At 41.6% G+C, this 20,716-nt stretch overlaps 1 protein-coding gene across 2 annotated transcripts in view; it reads right to left on the bottom strand.

Annotated features, from left to right (window-relative positions):
- RFX4 (regulatory factor X4) overlaps window positions 1-20,716 on the bottom strand; it is a 690,122-nt gene that overhangs the window by 517,020 nt on the left and 152,386 nt on the right. For both annotated transcript variants that reach the window (XM_044088142.1, XM_044088143.1), the window contains exon 3: window positions 1,106-1,166. In XM_044088142.1, the coding sequence (XP_043944077.1) occupies window positions 1,106-1,166 (61 nt within the window). The remainder of the gene's footprint in view (window positions 1-1,105; window positions 1,167-20,716) is intronic.

Genomic DNA, 20,716 nt, shown 5'->3' with positions numbered 1-20,716 from the left:
TCTCCTTTCTACCATTTGAATGAGCCACCACATTTAAGTTATGTATGCCCACTTCTGGGGATGTCATGTTTGGTGTCCAGATGCAAAAAAGAGACTTTTCTCAAAAGTAATGTATTTTCTGTGTTGTCCCCAAGTCAGTAGTGAATTGTAGTTGTCCAAAGCTGTGTGTGTGTGTGTGAGTGTGTGTGTGTGTGTGTGTGTGTGTGTGTGTGTGTGTGTGTGTGTGTGTGTGTGTGTGTGTGTGTGTGTATATGCATGTTTGTGTGTGTGTGTGTGTGTGTGTGTGTGTGTGTGTGTGTGTGTGTGTGTGTGTGTGTGTGTGTGTGTGTGTGTGTGTGTGTGTGTGTGTGTGTGTGTGTGTGTGTGTATGCATGTTTGTGTGTGTGTGTGTGTGTGTGTGTGTGTGTGTGTGTGTATGCATATGTGTGTGTGTGTGTGTGTGTGTGTGTGTGTGTGTGCATGTGTGTGTGTGTGTGTGTGTGTGTGTGTGTGTGTGTGTGTGTGTGTGTATGCATGTTTGTGTGTGTGTGTGTGTGCATGCATATGTTTGTGTGTGTGGGTATATGCATGTGTGTGTGTGTATGGATGTATGTTTGTGTGTGTATGTATGTGTGTGTATGCATGTTTGTGTGTGTGTGCGTATGTGCGCGCGCGTGTGTGTGTATGCATGTTTGTGTGTGTGTGCGTGTGTGTGTATGTGTGCGTGTGTGTATGTGTGCGTGTGTGTATGTGGGTGCGTGTGTGTGTGTGTGTGTGTGTGTGTGTGTGTGTGTGTGTGCATGTGTGTGCGTGTGTGTGCGTGTGTGTGTGCATGTTTGTGTGTGTGTGCATGCGTGTGTGTGTATGCGGGTGTGTGTATGTGTGTGTGTGTATCTGCATGTGTGAGCCTTATACATATGAAATATTTGTAAATGCGTGATTTAAGATGTTTCTCTACAACCAAGCCAGTACTTGTAAAATGGTAATTTGTACAGTAAAAGGTGCATACAAATCTAGGTATAGGCATGATCTGAGCCTCTGCACCTGTCATGCACACTAAGCTTGTTTCAGGATGTATTTAATGATTTGCGTGAAAATGGTAACTGTTTTTAATTCAAGTTCTTACCACTGGAGAGTTGCTGGAGTGGAATGTGGTTTTGATGCCCTATTATTTTCCTTTTCCTCATCTGTTTAAGACAAAAATAAGTGCATTACAAGCTGTCAGGAGACATGAATAGAAACGGTAAAACATATGCAATGATTTAGTGAGCAGTAAAGTGCAGGAGTTTCAAAAATGTATGTATAGTCCAAATGTTGTCACGTTCAAAAGATTATTTTCATTTGTTAAAGGCTATAACTCGAGTGGAACTGCAACACTGTTACCACACAGCTGTAAAAGGAAAAAATAAAAACAAGAAACAATAGGCTAGCCCGCAGGAGCAGAGATTAGGGGCCCATTTGCAGCTCCAGTGACAGTCACCTGGAAAGAGGCGTTATACATCTCATAGGGATATGGAGGACTGGCCATCCGATAATGTCTGATGTTTCCTAGAAAAGTTCATTGGAGCATACCTCTTACCTTTTAAACTCTAGCAGAGTTAAATAAAGCACCAGCATCGTTACTGATGTGAGGACAAGCCATTTCCTTGCAAGTTCTACCCCAGACAAAGGTACAGTATACAGTAAATGTTAACTTAAACAAAATAAATGTCATGACTACTCCAGAAATTTCTGATGTTGTCTTTTCTGCAATGTTACTCATAGGTTTATATATCAACTTGTTGCAAGCATTAAAGATTTAACAATTTGTATAAATATGTCAGTGGTGGTCATTCAGTGGTCCTTTCTGTATGTATCCTGAGTCAGGGATACATGAGGTATTAAAGGGGTAACCTGATCATATTATTTGCTCAGCTGCCCATGTTCATTCATTTTCCAGTACTGGATGTATCCTTCTCATTGCCACCTATCCTGACATTCAGTGTTTTGTAATGGCAAAAAAATAATTCTGGATGACAGGAGGCATACATGTACACACACACACACACACACACACACACACACACACACACACACACACACACACACACAGACACACACACACACACACACACACACACACACACACACACACACACACACACACACACACACACACACACACACACACACACACACACACACACACACACACACACACACACACACACACACACACACACACACACACACACACACACACACACACACACACACACACACACACACACACACACACACACACACACACACACACACACACTTATGGGCAGTTTGGTGGAAGTATATCACATGCGTTAAACTAAAATACTACTGTCAGTGAGCACACTGTATTTCAACTCCATGCTCATGTATCATTCTTTTAGAAACAAACAAATTCTGTTTTCTTTTTTTTCTACAAGTTCATGCATTACAAATAGCTTCTTCTCAAGTAACATCCCACTGCTCCTTCTTTTTCCACAGACCACAGACTGTCTCTCACTGTTCATGTTTTTTCCTGGAGGGACATGTGTTCTGTTTTTACCTATAGGTGTAGATGGTCCCCCATGCCTTGTACATTTGTACATAAGGATGAGACAGATAGCCCATCCACCTCTTATCCAAAGGGGAAAAGCTTGAAAACATATTTGGTATCTTCTGAGCATCTAAAAAAGGCAGGTGAAATGAAATTATGCTAGCATCCATTTTTTGGTGCTAGACTCATCCCTAGAAGAACTGGTTAAACTGGAAGAGGATTCCTGCCCCATTAGGATCATGGTTTCCTCATGCATCCTCCACTTTTGCTTCACTCACACTGTTTTCACTCCCATTTATTTGTGTCCAGTTTAAGGAAGGTGGTGGATTGTTTTGGCATAGATGCATTATTTTAAAATGGGTTGGGTCAGCAATTTGAAAAAAAAACACGTGAAACAACCTGAATATATATAAATACATAATAAATGAACAAGGGAAAATGAAACAATCATCATGCAAAACATTAATTTACATGGAAGGTGGCAAATCCCTTATGCAGAGGGACCATGTTATCTACAGCTCTCACATTACTATCAACTAAAAACGCTGAGAGATGAAGGGAGCCACTTTTGAGATTTTAATTATTTTTTCTCTGTTTATTTGCTAAGTTTTTCTGCATAGCTGCCTAGCTTGAGCATTTTCTGGCTTGTTAAACTTGATTTCTGTATTAGTAGCTGTATTTAGAGCACAACCAAAAGCTGTTTGCCGAATTTCCTGTTTGCACTTAATTTTGAATCGTTTTTTTCTTAAAACTTGCATATTTTCTGTCCTTGACCTAGCACTCTTGTGTGGGGTCATTTACTGCACTGTTATAACTTGATATTACTTGTGAACCTCTGCTATCTCTGTAAAAAACAAAAACAAAAAAAAAAATCTTGCTTTTTTCCCACTTTTCTGAGAGTTAAAAAAGTTCAGTTACATGCTTGCTGTTCCCGAACTGTTTGAAAGTTTCTGTGAGGCCATTTTTGCTTGGGCTGAAGGAGGGTCTCTCTGTTGATCAGTGGCAGTGAATAACATTGAGCAGCTTCCCTGCCCCCCGTAGAGGTGGTTACTGACTTGAAACTGTAGTTTTATTGTCCGTTTTGGGTCTATTCCTGCTTCTTTCCAGCCCCTGCTATCAAGCACGCTTTAACGTGCTTTAAAGCGATCTAGCACGGAGTTGCCACTAGAGCAGCATCGGGCAGCACCGGTTAAACAAGGTTAAACTCTTTCTGGCTCCAGAAAGTCTGTTCTTCAATTTTTCCCTTAGAACTGCTCTGTTAGGAACCTAAACAGTTTACACCTTCACTAAAAAGTGCAGCACTTGTTCCAAATAGCTTTTTCCTCTCAAAAAGCTCAGCACTTGTCTTATAAGCATTCTCTTTGCAGGTCAAGCACTCCTATATTATACAAATCTCTCACTAGCAAAACCCCCCAGGAGTGCCCACTTCCCTGCTAAGCCCACTACTTTTCTGTCTCATACCAACTCATAATTCTTTCTAGCATGTCGAAGGGTCAGATGCTGGCGTCCTCTCCTGCCCAGTTGGTGAATCTGGGAATTCTGTGACAATGTTACAATTGCCTCATGTACACGGACAACCCTCTCCTCCTCCCACGTAACACTAACACTTGTGAGAGATGCAGCTATTTAGCCAGACTGGAGGCTGAGCTCTCTCAACTCAGGACTGGCAAGACCAGGCAGGAGGAGAAGGCAACTACACACACCACAATACCAGTCTCACATAACTCAACCACACCACTGAATCAAACACATAAACACACTAAGACATACTCTGAGGCTCTGAGTAAAAATTTACTTAAACAGCAGAGGCCTCCAAAGCAGACACCCAAGCAACTGCAAACTCAATACACCACACAAACAACACATAAACAACAAAATCAGTGTGCAAAGCAGTCACTGCCCTTAAGGCCAAATACAACACCAAACATACTTGTCATAGGTGACTCCATAGTCAGACACACTGACGTCCCGCTCACCAGACTGAGTAAGGAGAAGGTCACAGTAAGCTGCCTGTTGGGTGCTAGAATCCGCCACATAACGCAAGCACTCAGGTCTCTCAACAGCAGGTACAAGTACGACTCAGTCATTGTCCACGCTGGTGTCAACGACCTGAGACGTACCTCCTTGGACTACATGAAAAGAGACATTGAGGAGCTCTCTGATTATGTAGCCCAGGCAGGTATGACCCTGACCTTGAGCAGTATCCTACCTTCACCTAGAATGATGCCACAATACAGTGATAAGATGATCAGCTTTAATAATTGGCTTAAATTCTGGTGTCATTCAAAGGGGATCAATGTCTGTCTGCCTGGGATGACATGCTGGACAAGCCACACTGCTTCGCAAGGGACGGCTTGCACCTGTCACCCTAGGCTTCCGGATATTGGCAAAGGCTCTTGCCACCCCATAGTGCCTTTTTTAGGCAAGGCTCAAATTCTAAACCTACCACCCTAGAACACAAAAAAGGAAAAAAACTAAGGGCAATGCTGCTCAATGCCAGAAGTCTCAATCTCAAGATGCACGCACTCGAGGCCCTTCTCAGTATGGAGAACATCGATGTCTGTGCTGTGACAGAAACCTGGTTCAAGGCTCCTGAGAGCACCCCAGCACTATCAGGTTTCACCTCATATCATGCGTTCTGGCCCCAAAATCCGGACAACACCAAGAAAGGAGGGGGGGTGTCCATATTCATAAAGAACACCCACACCTCAAGGTTGGTGGCAATGCACAATGCATTGGAGACCATCCAGGTGCAATTAACCATAGGCAAGACTGCTCTGCAATCTGTAGCATGTTACAGGCCACCCTCTCAAACTCAGGAACCTCACATGCCTTCCTGAAAACATTGGAGGGGATAAATGTATCTCCAAACACCATCATACTAGGTGACTTCAACTACCCTAATATAGACTGGGAACACTACTCAAGCCCAAACACTCTAGCCCAAAGGTCCCTGGAGTTCATAAACTCAAATGCCATGGAACAACTAGTCACCATCCCCACAAGAGGAGAAAACATACTTGATCTCATCATCACGAACATGGGATCACAATGTTCAACACCGGAAGTATACCCCTCACTGGTGAGATCAGATCATAAACTAATCTCGCTGGAGGTCCTCATCCCGCCCCCACCTGAAAAAAAAGACCACAGTGAAAAACTTATCAAAAGCCGACTTCACACTTCTAAAAACTAGTGTGGTCTCCTTTAAGGCCCCTGAGCCAGTGGTAAACATTACTCAAACCGCTGAATCACTTACAAATGCCTTCTACCAGCACCTACAGGACTGCATGGATCAGGCAATCCCAAACAAAACTAAGACTCTTTGTACCAAAGGCAAGCGTCCAGTCTGGTGGACCCCAGCCATAAACAAGCTCTACAACAAAAGGAGGAAGCTACTACAAGATAGAGCAAAATCCTTGAAAGGTAAGACACCTTTGATCATTATAAGTAAAAACTAAGAGCTCTCATAAAATCATCCAAGGCAAATTTTGAGAGAAAAATCGCCAAGGACTCAAAAGACAATCATAAGGCCTTCTTTAGCTATGTTAGAAACCTAGGAGGAAACTTCCAGATATGCTCAGAATTAGTTCAAAATGATGTGAAGATTACTGAACCTACACACATTGCCAACATACTGGCTGACAGGTTCAGTGCAAACTTTTCCCCAAAAGGAGAGATATCTATACCAGAGGATTGTAGCCCCCCAAACATCTCCAACGCCCAGGTGAGAACTGCTCTCTCCAAGGCAAAAAACACAGCATCCATGGGACCGGATGGTGTCCCCGGCTGTGTGCTCCACGAACTCAATGAGGAATTAAACCCGCAGTTAGGACAGCTGTTTAATCTTAGCCTCACCTCTGGATATGTACCCAAGGAGTGGCGCACAGCGACTGTGGTCCCACTTCACAAGGACGGTGCCTCCACCGACCCAGGAAATTACCGTCCCATTAGCTTGACAAGCCTTATCTGCAAAGCCATGGAGAGGATCATAATGGAACTCATAAATAAAGACATAGAGAACTTGCAGACTTTGGATCCAACCCAGTTTGGCTTTGTCAAAGGCAGATCATGCCTTTTAAACTTGGTTGACTTTTTCGAGACAGTCACCAAGGCCATTGATGAGGGAAAGGCAGTCCATACAGCCTACCTCGACCTGGCAAAGGCCTTCGACACAATACCCCACTCAGGTATCATCGAAAAACTCATCAGCTTCAATGTAAACCCATACATCACAAGATGGGTTGCAAACTGGCTAAGTGACAGAACCCACAGGGTCGGAGTTGCTGGAGCCATGTCAGACTCAAAGCCTGTCACAAGTGGTGTCCCACAGGGCTCAGTCCTGGGTCCACTCTTGTTCGGCATCTACTTTTCTGAAGTACAAGAAAACACAGGAGGGTTATGGCTGACAAAGTTTGCAGATGACTGCAAACTGGGTGCCATAGTCAAAAACACATCTGACACAGATATCCTTCAGAAGGGCCTCACAGAAATGGATAACTGGTGCCAGAGCCATGGCCTAAAGTTAAATGCCAAGAAATGCATAGTCATACCCTTCGGGAAAAACAAGGTTACCCCTAGCTACCATATAGGTGGCAATCCACTGAGCACAGAAGAAGTCATCAGGGATCTGGGGACCCAGGTTGACAGTAGCCTTTCGTTTGACACTCATGTTGCTAAAGTAGTTAGGAAAACCTTCTACATTGCCCACCTGATCATGAAGGGATTCACATCTAGATCAAGGGAGGTCATCGTCCCCCTGTACTCATCACTCATTAGACCTATGATTGAGTACAATGCCCCATTCGGAATGTATCTGACCCGACACCTGCAGCAGCTGGAAAGGCCCCAAAAGTTCCTCACCAAAAGGATAAAGGGTCTCAAAAATATGTCTTATGCTGCCCGACTGAAAGAACTCCAGCTCTATTCAGTCTCATACCGCTTGCTCAGAGGTGACCTGTGCCTGACATATAAGGCCATGTCAAACCCAGATTTGATGAATATGCTTCACCTCAAAAATCTAGATCCCTCAGAACCACAAGGGCGGAGACTTAAACCTTGACACGGTTATTAATAGAACGTGCTGGAGGGACAGATTCATCACCCAGAGACTCCCTATGCTGTGGAACAAAATCCCGGTACATGTGAGGCAGAGCACCTCGCTGGCCTTGTTCAAGAGGAATCTTGACCAATGGATGGGAGATCGCAGATATACCCCAGGGATTACTTCAGTGTCACTGCTTGACAGAGGCACAGCAAAATAATAGGCATAGTTTTATTCAAACTAAAGGGGTGGCGAAAGCCACATAACTATGGGCTAGGCTTATAAATGCCCTTGGGCAGATAGCCTAGTATGAACCTATGAACCTATGAATGCTGAGGTTTCTGCAAGATGGAGGAAAGGGATATCCCCACATTGCAACAATCACTTTAAGGACAAATTTCAGTTCCAGCACATCTTATTGTGTATATTAGCAAGACATGATTACTTCAAAGAATGTACATAGCAATAGAATTAAAAAAGTGGATGGTAACTTATAAAAACACCAGAGATATCAAAATGTATAACATCATACCTGTATTTGATGAAATGACCCAGTTGTCCAAATGGTCATTCACACTAACACAGTTACAAATGGCATTACTCATAAATGCTCCAGAGATAAAACTGCTGTGCCCACGTGTTACTCCCATTTTAAAAAAACAGCAAGCTGCCGAAGTATAGTTCAGAAGATCTAAATTCTTCTTTGTAACAATAATATTCCTTCATTCACCATGCTTAGTGTATTTGTAGCACTGGCATGCATATTACTGGCTTCACTGGTAATCACATACTCTGGAATACTGTGGAGGACATATTAACTTTTAATCTGCTTTCATCATGGTAACACATAGCCAAATTAATTGTGAGCCGATACAGAGGAAATGAAGTCACATTATGACTAGTAACATCTCTGTGGTTGTGAACCACAACCACAGCTAATGATACAAACTCAATAAAGCTGCTAGCTAAAGATCACTTGACATGTTTGCTCCAACTCAAACTCATTGACACGTATAATTACTATATAGTACTTCTGGGGGTGTCTGTGTTAGTAAACCATAATTAATTTCATTTTGATATATTTTATAGTTGAGAATCTCAAATCGTTCTTATTTATAAGTTAGTGATAGTGCAGATGTGAGTAGGATAAACCATATAAACCTGCATGGGTGTCTTGCAGTTTTGGGCTGTTTGCTTGAAATTTGTTAAACTCCAGAGGCTGGCTGCAAAGGATTCCTTTTACTCCTGAGGTGCAGTGACACCAGAGTTTATCATATTTAGACTAGGTTAGGAAATTTGTTCTAAGAGTATACAAAGTCAAATGCTATATTAGTCTTTATATAAGTGTATAATAACATGGTTAGTGGCAACAGATATGGACAACCAAAACCATATGTTCTCCTTTTTGTGGTCTACTGGCATGTGCCAAGTCTGCTATAGAGGTAGACAGCTGACAGGACCAGTAAGCAATACATCTTAAATAAACAAACAAATGCCATGATTAGGACTGCGTTTGTTAACTGTGGCATGAGTCCAGAGAATGGAGTTGGTGCAGCTATAAGTGATAGAATGACAGCTCCTAGTTTAAAAAAGCATGCGTCTATGATCCTCCAGACCACTACCACTTTTGTAGTTAGGGTATGCAAAGGACCCATAATGATGTACAGAAAAAGCAGTTTTTAATTATTTAAGGCACTGCTCTTAGTTCGCTCTTTATTCTGTCACAGGTACTACATCCTGAGAAAAGTTAGCAGGTTGGACATAATGCTGAAAACATGGGTCCTCCCCACAGTTTGGGTGTAATTAAAGTGCCTTGAAGTGCCCACCACAATTTTGGCAGTGTTTAGAATGTGGAGATCTCAGTCATCCCCCCTCCCTCCATAATAATGAGTGTCGCCCTGATTCCAAGTGTTTCAGCGTGATAGCATCTAGACTCTACTCCATGCCCAAACACTTCCCATTCTGGTGGTACTCACTGGCTCCCTTTCAGCACTAAGACTGTACAAACACCCCTTGGTCCTCCTTCTCCATGAGAAGATTCCCCACTCCTAATCCATGTGAACCCCATTCCTATCTTGTTATTGTGGGAGTCACTTTAGCTAGCAAATGTAGCCTACTGATACAAGGTTATCCTGGTTTTCCACCTGAGAAATTAAGACAAGACTTACAGTTTCAGAGCAGTCCTTGGTCAATTGTGATTGTTCTTAACACATACTTGTCTTGCTTTGGCTCATTAGCAGCAGTACAAAGAACTGCCTGCTCACACCCTTGTTCTCCCCTCCCCTTCCCTGTTTATTACCTTAAGACAATCCCAGAGTTAATAAATATTACCTGTGGCAGGCACCATTTGTAAAACTACAATCCACTCTGCTACAGGCCCCATGAAGGCTCAGTGTCTCTCCAGTAAGTGTTTTACAACTGTAAATGCCTATTTATGTTGAATTGTATTAGACATTTTACAACTGTATATGTTTATGTTGAATTGTGTTAGACATCTAATATGTTTTATGCTTTATTTTTGATGTTACTATGGCATGCACCAAGTTGTTACTAGTATAATAGTATGTATGGTCTATTTGCATAGCTGCACCTTGTTCACTAATGTTATTCATGTAATAGTGTTGTGTGGAGACAGCTCATACTAGTGTCTAAATTATTTCTATAAGTTTGTGCTGTCACTGGTGGATAGAATCACATTAGAGAACCACGACAGATTGCTGCTCGCTATATTTTTATGTGTGGCTGCATAACTGTCTGTCTGGTTTTTGTTTTCTAATGTTCTTCCAATTGGCTCAGTATCTGCATATACTAAGTTGTGGTTCAGGACATTGCATGTGGTAGCTATTTGCTCAGTGTGTTTTTTATAATCTTTATAATATATATTTACCATCTCAAAAGTGCTTACTCCTCTCTGTATTCTTCTTTTCTAGACCTAACACCACTCTTAAGTATTCAACTGCGGTACCACCTTTAACATTCCTATAAGAAAAGTGCAGCCCGGGTCTGAACTGTCTGCAAACAGCTAAAGTTAACTTTGAGTATGTGTCTAACTGTTTGAGCCAATCTTCATTTTCCCCTGGAGAGCACTGTGCTCTGGCTGTAAGCAGCCCCCCCACCACACACATCTTCCACTTTCTCTTATTCCCTTCTGTTAGCAAATAGTACCCATAACTGATCAATACTGTGTGTTTGTTTATTTAAACTATACCACAGTAGCCTACTGATACAAGGTTATCCTGGTTTTCCACCTGAGAAATTAAGACAAGACTTACAGTTTCAGAGCAGTCCTTGGTCAATTGTGATTGTTCTTAACACATACTTGTCTTGCTTTGTGATTGTTTCCAGCCCTCATACAAGAACCTAACAGGGTCTCTACCAGCTTCGCTCCCCACCCTGCCCCCTATTCCCTCCCGTCCCCAGTGGTCCCACCTTTATTGCACTCAAACCCCTCCCATCTTTCCAATAGCCAACCACAGCGCTAACCCAACACTACCTCCTCCATATTCCCTCTACTATCACACCTCCTCAACTGACATGTACAAGCATACCTTTCCTTTGCTCACTGCATGCACTCTCCTTGCATATCTTACATCCTACCAAAGCTCCATCATTCCCCCACTCAACCACTACCACTGTACTACTACTCACACCACCACCCATGTCTCACCCATACTCAGCTCCCCTCCCACCAGATCAAGAACCATCCCTATGCACCCCCCACATATTCTACCAACTATATTACCCAAACGTAAAGCATCCCTACAACTTAATATAGTAACCCTCCCACCATACCTATTACCCACAGAGAACAATCATAAAATTTCCCTTATAAACAAACACATTCAAAAACTGAGAAAACTAATAATCTCATGCATATCAAAACTAGTCCTAAGTGGAGACATCCACCCCAACCCTGGCCCTACCATCTCCAACCCCAATCCTCATAATCAGACTAGAAATCACAACTTCTCCCATATTACAGCCAATAGAAAGCCAAGTGACTTCCTTCTACTAAGCCTAAATATTAGAAGTATATTCAACAAAGTCCATGAACTCCATGCCACCATAGACTTATACTCCCCAGATATAGTCGTCCTGACAGAAACCTGGCTAAAACCTCACATTACCAGTGAGCAAATACTCCCTACAGGTTACGGCATACTAAGAGTAGACCGGCTAAACAAAAAGGAGGTGGTGTAGCTATAATATTTAAACAACATCTAAACATCCAGATCTTAAAATCATCAGCACCACAAATAGGCAATGAAGAAATAATATATACCAACCTCAAAATTAACCGAAACAAAACCATCAACATAATTGGATGCTACTTCCCACCTGGCCAAAACATGCCTCCACTAGAAAACCTCCTCAGCTGGTCTACCCACCATCTCCCCCAAGAAACTATCATTTTAGGTGATTTCAATATTGACTGGCAATCCTGTTCTGGCAACAATCCAACCCATCATGTACACCTTCATGGCTTCACCCAACTAGTCCAGTCACCAACAAGGATAAATAAAAACTCCAGCAAGCACTCTACCCTGGATTGGATACTAGTCAGTAAGAACCCCCAGTCATATATAACAGGCTGCTTATCAGATAGCCTCAGTGATCACTCCCCAACATTCCTACTCAAAAAATACCTGTACCAAGCTAAACCTGTCGTCTATAGTCAAATACGTAAAAAAATAAACTTTAACCCACTCACATTCATCTCATCCCTCAAAGAATGTAACTGGCATGCTCTAAAGTACCTCAGTCTAGATGACGCAGTTGAATCTTTTAATACTACCTTCCTGAACATCCTTAATTACCATGCCCCCATAAGATTTTCCAGAACCAAAGCACAACCCTCCCCATGGCTACAGAAAACCACCAAGTCAGAAATGAAAAACAGGGATAAAGCCTGGGAGCACTGGTGCAAAACCAAATCCCCTGCAGCTAGACAGAAATTCCTAGAACTACACAACAGAGTCAAAAAGCTAATAAAACGGGACAAATTCCAATACTACCAGTCTGCCCTAGACTCCTCACAACACAGCCCCAAATAATTCTGGTCCTCCATAAACTCCATCCTCCACCCAGGTAAAGTCAGTACCCCTCCTCCTAACATCCCTCACTCCTCAGAAAATATTGCTACCTCATTCAACACACACTTCACACAAACCATACTATCACTAGCTAAACAACACAACCCCCCTCCCCTCCACCCACACCTTCAACTAGTAATCTCCCCACTGCCTTCTCTTTTTCTCCTGTACCTACCTCCAACATAAAAAAAACTCTTAACTAAACTTAAACCCACCAAATTAGCAGCAGACAACCTCCCAAGTGAATACCTACAAATCGCAGCTGATGCTCTGGCCTACCCAGTATAGATCTTGATTAACCGATCTCTGTCAGAAAGCTACGTTCCCACATTGTGGAAAGTCTCACATATAATTCCCCTCCACAAAGGCGGACCCTCTGCAGAACTAACCAATTACCGCCCCATAGCTATTCTCTCTCCACTCTCCAAAATACTAGAGAGATGCATACACTCTCAGGTCTCACACTACCTCCTTACTAACAACCTCCTTTCCAGTACTCAGCATGGTTTCCGACCAAACCATAGCACCACCACTGCCTTACTCTCCTTTACAAACACTATCCTTCAGCATAAAACAATGGCTATCTCTCCTCTGCTACTTTCCTAGACCTATCTAAAGCATTTGACATGGTCCCACACAAACAACTTATCTCTGTCCTCAATAACCTATCCTTCTCACAATCAGTCACCAACTGGTTTCAGAGTTACCTGTCTGACCGCCAACAATCCGTTGTATGGCAGAATGACATATATCCCCAACTACCTGTCTCCATAGGGGTTCCCCAAGGATCCATCCTTGGACCCCTACTTTTCTCTGTTTACACCAATAATCTAGCCTCTGCCACCAAACATGGCACACTCATCCAATACGCAGATGACTCTACCATCATCTGCTCAGCCCAGTCCCTACCCAAACTGCAAAAGTCACAAAGGAAGCCTTTTCCTCTGTTGAAACATGGTTATCCGATGCCCAATTAATACTCAACCCAAACAAAACTAAACTACTCATCTTCCAACCCACCAAACATACTCAAAACAACTCTCACTTTAACATCACAGCAAAAGACAACACCACTATATACCCAACTGAACACACCAAATTGCTAGGAGTGGAAATAGACAATAAACTAAAATTTGACATTCACATATCCATGACCATAAAAAGTCCACAAAAACTAGGAGCATTATACAGAAATAAACAATTTCTCACCAAAGCAGCAAAGATTTCAATAGCAAATTCCCACCTTATCTCCACCCTACTTTATGCCTCTCCAGTATATACCAACCTAAGGCAATGTGATCTAAACAAGCTAGAGACCTGCTACAACAAAATCGCAAAATTCACCACAGGGGCATCCTACCGTAGTCACCACTGTCTCTCACTTGCTGAACTGGGCTGGCTTGAACTCCCTCACCTCCTTCAGTGGTATCAACTCTCACTCACCCACAAACTAGTAAACCATCCACTAAATGTCCCATCCCTCCAGAATCTACTCCAACCCTATCGCACCACCAGACCACTATGATCCAGCAACAAAAATCACTTGCAGATCACTAAAGCCAATAACTCTGCTGGTGAAGCACTATTCTCTTGCGCCATAGCCAAATGATGGAACTCACTCCCACCCACAATTACCTCCGTACCATCATGCACCAACTTCAAAACTTTATTAAAAGCGCACCTAAAACATGCTGGCTATGCCCTTGCAACTCCCACTCTAATATCATCCACCCCATCCAACTACTACCTTTCTTTCACCTCCACTAACTACCTTGATGATAGCAAGCTCAGATGCTCATAAGCCTAGTACTTATTATACAGCAGGAACTTCTCATTGTTACATTTGTTAATGCCTGTTATGTACTTCACAGATAAAGATTCTAGTTGTCTACTGATGTACTATGTTCTTCATCTGTAAATATGTTGTAAGTAATTTCTGTGTTAAATTGTTAATCACTGTGTAATCCAATGTAACTACTGTCTGTTTATTTTACTGTGGAGCTTTTCTCCCCGGGCCTCCACTGAAAATGGACCCACGTCCAGTCGGACACTCCCGGTCAACAAATTTAAATAAATAAATAAATAAATAAAATCCGCATGATAATGAGGTCATGGCCTGTACTTTTGGAGTGTAACAATTATACAGTGAGCTCTGCACACAATTGTGTATTGCCTTTGAGGTTGTAAACATAGCTAAAGAATGATTCTTGATTGTCCTTGGCCTGGGAGGCCAAACTTACCTCAACTTTGTCTTTGGTAGATTTTATTTGTCCTCTGAGTTGTTTGCTTAGTTTGATGAGAGTGCTTTTATCCTGCTGGGTGCTGCACCTCCTAATTTTTGCCATGATTGTCTTCCTCCTGTTATACAGCCTACTGATTTTGTGATTCCACCAGGGTGGCTTGTTTTTTGAGTTAGTTCAGTACTTCTTCCTGGTGGGTACAGTTGCCTATATGCAGCTATTAACATGCTTGTACAGGGTTTGTGTGAAGAGTTCTACATAGGCAGCAGTGTTCTCAGGGTTTATGGGGGCTTGAAATTTTGCCAAGTTCTCACTTAATAGCAGGAGATTAGCATTAGAATAGTTCCTGAATATTCCAGGTTTAGCTGGGGGTCCACATTTATTTTTACTTCAAAAAGAAATGCATAATAGTATGCTTTGGGAAGTCCTCCATCCCTGGTAACTATCATATTGACAACACACCCCTTAGAGTTGACCCAGTAGTCAGGGACTTAGGGACACACATAAATAGTAATCTAGCCTTTGACCATCACATGTCTACAGTGGTGAGGAAATCATTCTGTGATGCGCAACTTATAAACAAAGGTATGGCATCTAAATCCAAGGAAGTCATTGTTCCACAGTATTTGGCATTCATCATATCTATCATTGAGTACAATGCCTCCTTTGGTATGTAACTAACCAGACATATCCAGCAGTTAGAACATCCACAGAGGTTCCTCACTAAATAATACAGGGTGTAAGTAAAATGTCCTATGCAGACTGCCTCAAGGCTGTATCCCTGTATTCTGTTTCCTACAGGCTTTTGAGGGGGGAGATCTATGCCTGGCATACAGGGCATTGTCAGACCCAACTCTGATGGACCTCCTGCATATTCACAAAACAAACAGCACCAGAATTAGCCGTTCTAAAGACTTACACCCTGCCTGTGATATAAATAGGACCTGCTGGAGAGATAGGTATGTGTCCCAGAGACTACACCATCTATGGAACAGACTCCCCATCCATATGAAACAGAGTTCCTCCCTAACCCAATTCAAGTTCAACTTGGACAACTGGATGGGAAACCAGAAATTCATCCTTGGTTTAGCACCTGTGTCTCTAATGGACCCAGGTAACCTGTAACTGGTTCATCTCCCAGGCCCATGCTTACACTTATCAAGGGTATAGAACTTTGTCACAGATTTGGTATACATGGCTAGGCTTAAAAAGGCCATTGTGGTCATTAGCCTAGTAAACACCTATGAACCTATGAACTCTGTCTGCACATACTGCCAACCATGCTTGCAAAATGACTTGACCACTCCTTTTCATACTTGACTGAGAATGTAAACACTGAAATGCAGATACCAAAAACAACTATAATAGATCTTATTTCAAAACCTCTGTTGTTTTGCAGGGGATCGGGTTCCTCTTAACCATCCATCCAGACTCCCTTCTCTGACTTTATAACTTCAAAATTAGAATATACTTATAAAGGGGTGAGGGTAAACACCTGTCTGGAGTACAGGGAGAACTTCCTCATAGTTAAGTACAAGGCTACTTGCCATTCTGGGCCATTTTAAGCCTAAACAATTTCCCATAGGTGAGACTCAAATCATGTACCTTGTGTCTGTGAGGTAAGCATCTTAACCATTATGCCAACCCACATTTCCATTTCAGAAATGTGGTAAGCATAGTTCAGTTTTGGAAGATGTTATTTTAGCCACATTTGGTAGATCCCAGTGATGTTCATTTAGTATCAGCAGCTTCAGTAGATTATGTAACACCATGAGGAAAGCCCATACAAAATTCCCCATACCAGCCCCTCATCTCTGCTAAAATGGCCTTTCTTTACCAAATCTGAATCCTTGGCATTGAGGATGAGTCCTAGGCAAACCAGTGCCATATCAATAGACAATGCCAATAACATCATCTCTTGAATATCATATCTCTATCATTGCCAAACGATTGCAGTAGTGTCACTCTTCTGGCTGTATTTTGATGCCTAACTCCTGTACACTGGTTCTGTTATTATACACACACAAATAATCTGCACTTGCTCTTATGCCCCCAAATCACTGATATGAAGCATAGTTTTCCTGTAGAATGGCACTGCCATTCCTTCCCTCTTTCTCTGTCATTTAGCTTTCTTCTGACAGTGATAATGATAGCAACATACCTGATATGCAACTGATTTCACGTTTCTGTTTGCAGAATGTTGTATGTCTATGCACTGCTTCCAAGTAATATTTTCTTTTTGTTGTAACCTTACATTTCAATTTATTGACATTCTTTTTTTCCCAAAAAAACTAAAATATCACCAAAGTAAATTAGCTCTTGTACAATATTCACCTCATGCAGTACTGCATTGCATTTGGTTTGAACAACCAGTGCACATTCTGTCAACAATCTACAGGCTCCATGTGGCTTTCTTTTACTTGTGCCTGTGTGCAGGTTATTAAATACGCATCACCTACTCAGCCCTCTTTTATATACAACAGGCTGATGTAGTTGCGGTGTAGTGATGTAACATATATGCTTCTTGCCACATTACTGACAAATCACCTGACACACAAAAGGACTACACTCAAGCTAAATTAAAAATGTAAATGTTTTAAAACGCTACACAAAACATAAGCTTGCATTTAAAAGACAAAGTGGCACAATAATTATATCTTGAATATTCAGATAATTTGACAGTGATTGTGTTTTTTGTTTTTTACATTATTATTATCATCACACCATCAGAACAGTTGTTATAATATTCTAGTTGGTAAACTATGATTTCAAAGATGTATTCAGTAATATACAAGTCAGTAGATGTATTATTCTTCCAAACAATTGTGAAATCACATTGTGCAAACTATTAAATTACATTTTTTTCTCTGTAGACACTGTTTGGTAATTACTACATTTTTGCACTGAACAGACAATTTGATAGAAAGAGCCATTCTGTTCTTTGTTAGGATCAGGGCAGAATGTTTAGTTATAGTAAAAAGAGAGCAGATAGTCCAACATGGGGAGTCTTGTAGCATTCCTTTGCATATAGTGCTACTGTATTAATTTTGCATTTATTTACTATGCAAATGTGGGCCTGCATATTTGAAATTAATTTGTCAACTGCCTGATATCACAGAATGCCTACATTTACCAACCTCATTCAAACAAACATTGGCTGACAACATACTTATATGTGCATATATATATATATATATATATATATATATATATATATATATATATATATAATTACACAATACACACACACTCTCAAACATACACGTATATGCACACACAGTGAAATATTGTATATAAAGGAGGTAAAGCCCCCATTATACCCCAAAAGGAGGTTGCACCGTACACCACATACATACTTATTCAGTGTATGAGGCTGCTGCTGTTGAAAGTACAAAGTGATTCTTGCAGTGAAACTCTTAGATTATGATCTAGTCTCTTAGCACTCAAGAAAATTAAACACACTGCAACCTTCAAGGCAAAACTAAAACATTACCTCTCTCTCTATCTCTGTCACATGTATTCTTTATAATAACTCCCAAACCCTAGGGCTCCACTCCAGAACTCTGCAACATACCTATGTATAGCAAACTCAGAAAGCCTCTTATGTCTGTTTTAAGTACCTAAGTATAAATTAAAGTTACATAACACAATTATACTACAAAGATTAGTCTTACGATTTCCAAAAAAAAAAAAAATAACTGGGAAGTTCTGATCACAAAAGTTAGTGCTACAACAACAGATGCTCTAATATTTTGTAACTGCGTATATAGTGTTTTTCTATGCAATTGTAATCTAAAAATCTTCTGACTCAGTGTACTCTTAAATGCAAACTTATACTCTGTAGTATGTATATTTTGAGTTTATTTTATTCATCCTTTGCTGTAACTTCAGGATTGCAGCTGAAATGAGTCACTCCACTACCCTGGTTGACAAATATTAATAAAATGAAGTAATTAAATGGGAGGGGGACTCCTGGACTCATACCTCTCAACTGTCCAGATTTTTGCCTACTATTTTTTGGTCTTTTCCTCACAAAAGTTTGTTTTTCTGACAAATTACTGGCAGAACATCGAGGACTGAAAACAGAAAATAATGACAGACATTTGAGTTTCAAACTTCATACTCTTCAGAAAATTCACGCCAGTAACCTGTCATTTTATAAAATTCTTTTAAGTTCTTCATAGCTATCCTTACTTCATCCTTGCTAATCCGCTGCACTTCATGATTCACTATCCGCACATCATCCAACCTTCTCTCCTTCTCATTCTCTTCATTCATCAACCCCTCAAAGTACTCCTTCCACCTGCTCAACACACACTCCTTGCTTGTAAGTATGTTTCTCTCATTATCCTTTATCACCTTTATCTGCTGCACATCTTTCCTAGCTCGGTCCCTCTGTCTAGCCAATCGGTACAAGTCTCCCTCCTTAGTGTCCATCCTTTCATACAACTCTTCATATGCCTTAGCCTTTGCCACCTCTCTCTTTACCATGCACCTCATCTCCTTATACTCCTGTCTACTTTCTTCATCTCTCTGACAATCCCACTTCTTCTTCGCCAACCTCTTTCTCTGTATACTCTCCTGTACTTCTTCATTCCACCACCAGGTCTCCTTGTCCCCCTTCGTCTGTCCAGATGTCACACCAAGCACCTTTCTAGCAGTCTCCCTTAGTAGCTCTGCTGTAGTTACCCAGCTATTCGGTAACTCTTCACTGCCACCCAGTGCCTGTCTTAACTCTTCCCTGAACTCCACCTCACAATCACCCTTTTTCAATTTCCACCATTTGATCCTTGGTGCTGCCCTCTTCTTAATCACCAACGTCATCTTACAAACCACCATCCTATGCTGCCTAACTACACTTTCCCCAGTCACCACTTTACTGTCTCCAATGTCCTTCAAACTGGCCCTCCTGCATAGGATATAATCCACCTGTGTGCATCTCCCTCCACTCTTGTATGTCACCCTATGCTCCTCCCTCTTGTTAAAATACATATTCATGACAGACATGTCCATCCTTTTTGCAAAATCCACTACCATCTGACCTTCTGCATTCCTTTCCTTAACACCATACCTACCCATCACTTCCTCATCCCCTCTGTTCCCTTCACCAACATGCCCATTGAAATCTGCTCTGATCACCACTCTCTCACCCTTGGGTACAGTCATCACCATTTCATCCAACTCACTTCAACATTTTTCTTTCTCATCCATCACACACCCAACCTGCGGAGCATATGCACTAACAACATTCATCACTGCACCATCAATTTCCAGCTTCATAAACATTACTCTATCTGACACTCTTTTCATAGGTTCAAAGGTAGGTACTAGGCTATCGGTCCAAGGGCCTACATAAGCCTAGTCAGCAAGGTTTCATAGCTTACACCACCCAAGAAAGTTATTTTCCTGTGCCACTGTCCAGCAGAGACACAGAAGTGATCCCCGGAGTGTATTTCCTATTTCCCATCCACTCATCAAGATTTTTCTTGAAGAGTGCTGATGAAGAACTTTGCTTGACATAGATGGGTAGCTTGTTCCAGAGTATAGGAAGTCTCTGGGACAGGAATCTATCCCTCCAGTATGTCCTGTTTATTGTGGTGACAAGGTTTAGGTCCCTAGAGCATGTAGCTTGGAGGGATTGGGATTTCTTTAGGTGTAGCATGTCCAACAGCTCTGGGTTTGACATAGCTTTATATGTTAGGCAGAGATCACTTCAGAATAGGCAATATGCTACGGAGTAAAGCTGGAGTTTTTTGACCTCCAAAACACTCTTGGCATACTGTTCCTTCAGGATAACACCTACCCC

This window comes from Protopterus annectens, chromosome 11.part0, assembly GCF_019279795.1.
Source record: "Protopterus annectens isolate FY-2018-M chromosome 11.part0, PAN1.0, whole genome shotgun sequence".
In the NCBI taxonomy this organism is placed as follows: Eukaryota; Metazoa; Chordata; order Ceratodontiformes; family Protopteridae; genus Protopterus; species Protopterus annectens.
Note: the sequence above shows the minus strand (reverse complement) of the source record. Positions and strands in the feature narration are given on the sequence as shown.